Source organism: Benincasa hispida, chromosome 11, assembly GCF_027475165.1.
Source record: "Benincasa hispida cultivar pf3 chromosome 11, pf3_genome.v1.1, whole genome shotgun sequence".
NCBI lineage: Eukaryota > Viridiplantae > Streptophyta > Magnoliopsida > Cucurbitales > Cucurbitaceae > Benincasa > Benincasa hispida.
This window is the reverse complement of record NC_143488.1, coordinates 70,185,743-70,194,613: the sequence shown is the minus strand read 5'-3', so window position 1 is coordinate 70,194,613 and position 8,871 is coordinate 70,185,743. Positions and strand designations below refer to the sequence as shown.

Below are 8,871 nucleotides of genomic sequence, written 5' to 3'. Positions count from 1 at the left end.
AAGCTCCATTGTCGAGCCTTCAACTTTCGACAACCTACAAAACAACCACAAATCCATAAATAGTTTAAAAACCACCATATTTTCTTAATTAATTTTTAAATTTACAATATTTCAATAAAACATCCAACCTAAACAGCAACAAAATTTACTGTTATGAACTGCTTGATTCATGACTCAAATACCCAAAATATTGATTTATGTGTTTGTTTGCAAATCGCAATAGGACCTACAAATACAATTATTATTATAATAATGATGTTGTGTAACATCCAACATGATATTAAATATTACTCATACAATGAAAAGTTTGATCTCATTCAACCTTATTGAATACTAAAAAAGTATTCATGTCATTCAAACTTTATGTTCTTACTTCGTGATTAAATTAAATCAACAAATTCCAAGTCGAGATTTAATATTTATTTCCTACAGACTAATCCAGATTTAACCTACTCAAATATCACATCAACTCTCTCTTCAACACCTAACTATTACGACTTTATAATTTTTTTTTTCTTATCCTTAAATTTTTATTATATATTAAATAGAATCTTACATGGGATTACTTAGATTTGGTATTTTAATTAAGTCCATTCTCAAATTTTGAAATGAATATCCTAAGATTTATATTAAATACAATGTAAAAATTAAATACGAAATAACATAATTCAAAGAAAGAGTTTTAAAGTTTGACAGTCAAATAGAACTTAACAACTTTGTTTTACTCGAACACAATTGAAACATTCAATATGGTTTTTCATTTCTCGATCTTCATAAAGAAGTTTTTGAAATTGAGTGGTATTATTCTAAATTAATACTAACCATTCAATTTAGTATTTTTAATTAATTTTAGAGGGGAAAAAAAAGATAGCCAACAAAAAGATTTGTATAGGTGAGGTTTGGAAGAATTTTTGGACCTCCTTGTCCAAGTCTATGGATGGTTGAATCAACTTAGAAAATGAGAAGGCAAAAGAAAAAGGGAAAAGGTGAAAATGAAAGTTTGGGCTGCTATAAATTTTAAATTAATTATTCCCTTCAAGCTTGTTATTTTTGCTATTGTCAACTTGCCTCATTGTCATTGGTCCTTCATCACCAACTATTTTATCCCTTTCAAGGCCCTTCTCTGCAATTAAAAGTAGAGAGAGGGATCTCAAGAAAATAAAATAAACTAGAGAAGTATACAGAGTTTTCTTTAGCAAAGTATACAAAATTTTCTAAAATATACACAACTTTGGAGCACATGTCAATAGTGGCCTTTATTGAAATGGCTAAAAAGGTCACTTAAAAATGCATATAAAACCACCCCTTCTTTTTGATAAATTTATTTGTTTGAGTTGTATTTTTTCTATCTAATAATTGTAAGGTGGAGATTGTTACAATTTGTTGTCTATATTAAAAAATATTGTAGATTGTGGTGTACGAATAATTTCCACTCGATCAATTTTATAGAAACTTAATATTTTTAATAATTTCTTTGATAAGAATATTGAAGTTGACCCATATAAAAAGAAAATGTTACTCTAGTCTCTTGGATTATATTCAAAGTTGCTTAGAAATATATATATTGGTTTAGAAAAAACTTAAGAATGAATGAAAAAAAGAAAGAGAAAGTGGAGGAGATGCATTTGAATAGTAATATTATACGAACACGTGGAGGTACTATTTCAAAATTCCATTGTCACACAAAATATAACATGCACAATTTATATATGATTAAGTTGGATAATAATTCAAGAGCTAGTGTATGTGTCAATTTATAAATGATTAAGTTGAATGTTTTTCTCTCTCTCTCCTAATGGTTTTAATGCGTCTTTTTTTAATTATTATTTTTTCATATGGATTTGAATGAGTTTTAAGCAATGTTTAAAAAGTCTATTTCAACAAAAATATCTGAGGGGTTGATTTTACGAAAATTATCTATTGATAAAATGTCGATTTAGATAGATATATTTAAAAAATTATAAAAACAAAAGTTAAAAAAATATTTAAATGAGTAAATAAATATTTATGATTTTTAAATAATTTAATATGTCTATTATTTATATTATTTTACTTATTTTTTTTTATGTTTCATGGATTTTTATACTATACAATAGAAATATAGATTCATCTCTCATGTCGATATTATAACCATAAAAACTTGGAAATATGGATGGAATTATCGACTGTAAACATAAATTTAATACTATAATTTTAAGCAAGGTTCATGACAATATTGAAATCTCAATTTATATATTGATGTAAATGTCGATATCGATAATTTTTTTTAAAAAAATAAATAGTAAATAAATATTGTATGTTTTTTTTAAGTTACAATATTATTGTTTATTTATATACACATTAGTGATATTTTGTTGCTCATTTATTAATTTATTTTTGTGTTTTATAGATTTTTGTCAACATAATTAAAATGTCGGTTCATCCTTGATGATGTAGATATCAAATTCATGAAAATGTGGAAACATCAATGAAAATGATAAATTGTTTTAAGGGAAATCTAATACCATGGTTTTAAGGGACAAAAAGGATTTTTTTTTTATTAAATTGTAAATTTGATCCCTATAATTTGGTGAAAGTTAGAGTTTAGTTCTTATGATTTATAATTAAAATCTAACCTTCATAATTTAATAAAATTCTCATAAATAGACGGTATGATAAGAACTTAAAAAAATGAGGAATCAAAGACAGACAATTCTTAAAAATTTGGAAACTAAAATTGTAATTTAATTTAAAAAAAATGAAAGAAATGTTAGTGTATATAAGTATAACTACAACCTATGGAAGACTATGATTGAATGGAATAACCATTTCAAAGGAGAATGATTTGATTCCACATGGACATTTTTATAGATCTTTTCATGCCATGATGCAGACAAGTTAACTCGTGATATGTAAAATTTGATTTTTACACTTGGTTTCTTTCATAAAGTCGTTTAGTAAACTTTAAGATTTAAGTTAAAGAGGCAATATTTTAAAGAAGATAATTTCATAAATAGCTCCCATATTGTCATATTCTTAAAAAAAATCATAATCATTTTGATAAAATAATAATAATAATAATAATAATAAAAAGAAAAAAAGGGTTAGGCTTCCTCATTCCTCATGTGAACTGTGAGCTGACAATGACCCATTTTAGAGGCTCCCATTGCCTTCTTCACAATTGTCATTCTGATTCCCTTTCTCTCTCTCTCTCTTCTTTCTCCCTCCTCTGTCTTTTTCTTTAAACTTCAATTCAACAAAATCTGCTAACCATGCCATTTCTTATCTCCCTCACCCCATCTAATTTCTTCAACATTCATAGCATAACCTTCTAGATCCCTATCCTTCCCTTTCTCCATGGCCCAACTCTGTTTTCTCTCTTTCTTCTTCTTCCTCTGCGTCGCCGCCCCCGCCGCATCTCAGCAGCTCTACTTTGCCGGATTTCAGGACGCTGCCGCCGCTGCCAACTTAACTCTCACTGACATAGCCAAGATCGAGCAGAACGGAATCTTAAAGCTCACTAACGATACCAGTCGACTACAGGGTCATGCCTTTTACAGTACCCCAGTTCGCTTCAAAAACTCCTCCGATGGTAAAGCTTTTTCGTTCTCCACCGCTTTTGTCATTGCCATCGTCCCCGAGTACCCGACCCTAGGCGGTCATGGCCTTGCCTTCACCATTGCTTACTCGAAGAACCTCCGTGGACTTCCCAGTCAGTATTTAGGCCTTCTCAATGCTACCGACGTTGGAAACTTGACGAACCATCTCTTCGCCGTCGAGTTCGACACCGTTCAAGATTTCGAGTTCGGCGACATCAACGACAACCATGTTGGAATTAATCTCAACAATATGGTCTCTAATGTCTCCACCACCGCTTCCTATTTCGTCGACGATGGACCCACCAAGCAGAACTTAACTCTAAAAAGTGGGAGGCCGATTCAAGCTTGGATCGATTACGATTCCTCTGTAAATTCCCTCACGGTGTCACTTTCTCCGTTTTCCACAAAACCCAAGAAGCCGATTCTGTCGTTTAATGTAGATCTCTCTCCGATTCTTCAGGAGTCTATGTTCGTTGGGTTTTCGGCCTCAACTGGGCTTCTTGCAAGTTCGCACTATGTGTTGGGATGGAGTTTCAGTATGAATGGACCAGCTCAGTCTCTGGATCTGTCTTCTTTGCCTTCTGTTCCAGGTCCGAAGAAGAAGCACACTGGTTTTACAATTGGGGTTTCTGTTGCGGCCGTTTTGATTGTGATAATCGCGATTTGTGTCGCTGGTTTAATCATTTGGAAGATAAAAAACGCTGATATAATCGAGGCCTGGGAGCACGAAATCGGCCCTCATCGATACTCTTACAAGGAGCTCAAGCAAGCGACTAAGCGATTTAGGGATAAAGAGCTTCTAGGGCGCGGTGGGTTTGGGAAAGTTTACAAAGGGACTTTGCCGAATTCGAAAATCCAAGTGGCTGTGAAGCGAATTTCTCACGAATCGAAACAGGGCCTAAGGGAATTTGTGTCGGAAATCGCTAGCATTGGCCGGCTTCGTCACCGGAACTTGGTTCAGTTGCTGGGATGGTGTCGCCGCCGTGGCGATCTGCTTCTGGTTTATGATTTTATGGCTAATGGGAGCTTGGATAACTACATTTTCGATGACCCGGATGTGAACCTGAGTTGGGAACAGAGGTTCAGAATCATTAAGGGCGTCGCCTCCGGTTTGCTCTACTTGCACGAAGGCTACGAGCAGGTTGTTAAATCACTACTGAAATCCCATAAACTTCTTTTCAAGAGTTAATTAGTGACAGAATTTAATCGTTGATTCATGTTCTTTTAACACAGGTGGTGATTCATAGAGATGTGAAGGCCAGTAATGTCCTGCTCGACGGCGAGATGAATGGGAAGCTAGGCGATTTCGGCCTAGCTCGACTATATGAACACGGGGCGAACCCGAGCACGACTCGGGTCGTCGGCACTCTGGGATATCTGGCGCCAGAGCTTCCCAGAACAGGAAAAGCCACCACCAGCTCGGATGTGTATGCCTTCGGCGCACTTTTGCTAGAAGTGGCCTGCGGGCGGCGGCCAATCGACCCGAAATCTTCGTCGGAAGAGCTGGTGCTGGTGGATTGGGTGTGGGAGAATTACAGGGAAGGGAAATTGCTGGACGTAATGGATCCAAAACTGAAAGGGGATTTCAATGTGGGTGAGGCAGTGATGATTTTGAAACTGGGGTTGTTTTGTTCGAACGATTTGGCGGCCGCGCGGCCGAGTATGAGGCAGGTGGTGAGGTTTCTGGAGGGGGAAATTGGAGTTCCTGAGGAGATATCAGCGCCGAAAGTGGTGGAAGGAGGGAGGAATGGTGAAGGGTTCGATGATTTTGTGAATTCATTTGCTTCTTCTTCATTTAACAAATTTAGTTCTTATTCATCGACGGGAAACAAGGATATGGATATGAGTTTTGCTTCATTTTCAACTTCTCCTCTTTCGCTTCTCAATGGCAGAGACTGACTTCTGATGATGACTTCCATTTGTAAACAGAAAAAAAAAAAGCTCCAAAATCATAAGAAACACAATCTCTCTCCCCCTTATTCTCTCTTGATGATTAATGTTAGATATGATTAGGTTTTGATGTAAATTAAAGTGGTTTAATGTATGTTCTTCAGGGCTTAGATGTCTTTTTTGGAGGAGAAATTATAATGAAGAAGTTGGCTTTGATTGGCAGCTGGGAGAAAGGGTTGAAGCAAAGGCAAAAGTAAGGAAAAATGGGAATTTGGAGTCAAACATTGGGCTCCTCATATTCTTACTTTGTGAAGCAATAGTTAAGAAAAGAAATTATTTATGCTCATAAGTCATATCCATAGAGTTTAATGAGTTTTGACTGTATGTTTGATTTTGGCCCACATTTCAATGAAGTCTTTCTTATACTTCCTATCTCTATGTTTAAACCTTTGTTTCCATGAGATAAATTTCGCTCCAGGATATTGCAAGTTGCAACCAATATAAAATATATACCATATTCTTTTATTTTACTATGTACCACAGAGTTTGTAAGACCAGGACTCTTGAGTTGTCCAATCAATTCCTTGTTTGTCAACTTGAATTCAATTTATATATGTTTTTTGTTTAATTTAATTTTTTAAACTTAACTTAGTTCATCCATGACTAATGAATTCAAGATAGTCTAACGTGGAATCTTAAAAAAAAAAAAAAAGAGTTTCAAGTTGCTAAAAAATACAAAAAAAAAAAAAAAAAGAAAAAAAAAGTAACCTACCCTTATAAAACAAATTGAGAAAATATTCTATTTTAATTGGCAACTATCACCATATGAATAAGGAGACATCCCATACATATGATGAGCTACAATTGGACTAGTTTTCTTATATATATATATTTCCATTGTTTATAAATTCTAAAAACAAAAACAAGTTTTTAAATACGTGTTGATTTTAAAATTTGAATAGGAAAAAGAATTTAACTCTATGTGACAACAACCATAAATTTGTTTAGATTGGAGGAGAACATAACTAATAAAAGAAAGAAAAACTTGTACACTGGTGTGATATTTGTCACACATAATTTAATGATCGTGAAAAATGGTAGCAAGTCAAGTGTTTGTGAGTGGAGAGTGGACTTGCTTCTCCAAATTATAGTGATGCATTTTTTTATAAGGTTGATATGATGACCTAGGTCATCTTCGTTGAGTCTCGAAACCTCTCTAAGATATTTATTTATCTCACTAGATCGAGACATAATCTGCTAATTATTTGCTAAGCTCAATAGAGGTCGTGTGCATTGACTTGTGCAAGGCCCAAGTCAATTCATTCCCATTCCCATACCCATTCTAGCTTTGGGGTGGTAGCCTGGATATGGCTTTTTTTAGGTCGTATCAGGTTATGTTTTTATTATGATTTTTGATTCAAAATAATTCATAATGATTTTGTTCTTTTAGTTTTCAAATTAGTCTTCGAATTTTAAGAGACTCTAAAATGTAAATGACAGACAAAAAGACCAATAAATTGGAAGTAGAGTAGTGTTTATCAAGCTCAAGCCTAAATGATTCTCCAATGCAATTTGAAAAAACAAAAATGAAAGGAAAGAGAGGCAATTTGGTTGGACATAACTTTGAACTTTCATTTTTTCTGTTGTCGGAAAAAGGTGGTGATTTGGCGGTGGCGGTGGAAACATGAGTTGGCATTTGGCAGTTGTGTTGCTTGCTGCGATTCTGGACTTTTCGCGTCTTTTTGCTGTTCTTTTGGATCCATAACCTCGCGATTAAGCATAATTAGCTGTTCTCTTTTAAATCCAAACTAACCTACCTTTGTGGGACATCTTCGAAGTATTATCGAGTGAAAAAGGTAGATTCAATAGTCTTCAAAACCGTGTAGTTGATAGTCATAATAACCATTTCCTTGAATGTTCAAGGTTCATGGTAAGTTTGTATTTTGGGTCCATTTAATTTTCTAGTCTGGTATGTTAATCAATTGACTTTTGCTGTTTGTTTCTTTAAAATTAAATTTATAGACACTATTACTTTATTTTTAAATTTATACCTTTGTTATCTACTTTTTACCAATTGTTTAAAAAATTAAACCAAAATTAGAAAAAAAAAGTAGTTTTTAAAAGCTTGTTTTCGTTTTTGAAATTTGCCTAATAATTCAATCATTGTATTTAAGAAAAATGCAAATTATTATAAGAAATAGAGAGGAAATAGCCTTAATTTTCATAAACCAATCAATTTAGATTCTTGAATATGATTACTTTTGAAAATCATCCATCATTTCTCAAACGTATGTAGACTTTTTCAAATGTTAGTTTTACAAAATAGTCAGTTAGATTAAACATATGGATGATTCTAAAAAGAAATTCTAAGTTTAAATTGAGAATAATTGTACACCACACTTTATGGGGACCAAATGAGAATTAATTCAAATTTCAAAACCAATGAATTTTGGTCTTCATCATCACCATGTAAAATTATCATTTCATCCTCAAATGTATCATTCTTTGTTCGTTTTGTGATCTTTTTTTTTCTTTTCCCTTTTTTGGGTATCTTCTTCTTTCTCTTTATGTATTTATTTGAACATCTGACATCGAGTAGCGAGCATAGAGCGCAGAGGATAGAAGATCAAGTGAAGTGATTACACTCAACCTGTTAAGCCAGTCCATTCAAAATGGCTTTGGTATGTTAGGCCCATTTACTTGTTTCTAGGTATTTCAGTTTTGTAAAAGCCCAATTTCAGTTTATAAGGACTCGTTGACATGATCTACGAGTTTTCTAGGGTTTCTTCTCATTATTCCTTCTATAATATTTCCATTCAGTGATGGAGTTAGTAAAGAGTTCTCTTTACAGCCTTTAATTTATATATGGGTGCTTTCGTGGTTAATCGGATATATAAAAATATGAGTGCTTTTGTGGTTATTCAGATGTATCAATTTAAACCCTCAATTATATTTTATTTAGATACACTTATGAAAATTTAGGATTTAGATTTATTAGATGTAAAAACTGATTAGGTATGTACTGGTTATACTTTTTGTTAATAAGTTTCTTAGTTATGCTCTTTTTAGTCTTTTTACATTATTGAATAATGTATATAAAAGTGATGAAGGAATAAAGAATGGGAAAGTGAATATATTTTTTCCTTTCCAAATTTCTCCATTTTTCAATTTTAATATGGTAAGTTTTTTAAACTTTTACCCTTCATCTTCTTCCCTCCAAACAATGAATCTCATTCCTCCTTTGACTGACCTTCTGCCACCGCCAATTCATTTTCAGTGCAACATCCCGGTGAATCTTCTGACACTTTCCATCCCATCGATTGATTTTTCCAATTCTAATCAAAAATCTTATTCAATTTCTCACAATAATCCTTACATTCTTCATCACAGTGACACTTCCAAC

General features: G+C 33.1%; 1 protein-coding gene across 1 annotated transcript; it reads left to right on the top strand.

Annotated features, from left to right (window-relative positions):
- Positions 1-3,107: 3,107 nt before the first annotated feature.
- Positions 3,108-5,900, top strand: LOC120091045 (Concanavalin A-like lectin protein kinase family protein). Its single transcript, XM_039048845.2, has 2 exons — positions 3,108-4,719; positions 4,812-5,900. Exons 1-2 carry the CDS (start codon positions 3,337-3,339, stop codon positions 5,475-5,477), a joined length of 2,049 nt encoding a protein of 682 aa, XP_038904773.1. The 5' UTR covers positions 3,108-3,336; the 3' UTR covers positions 5,478-5,900.
- Positions 5,901-8,871: the final 2,971 nt, after the last annotated feature.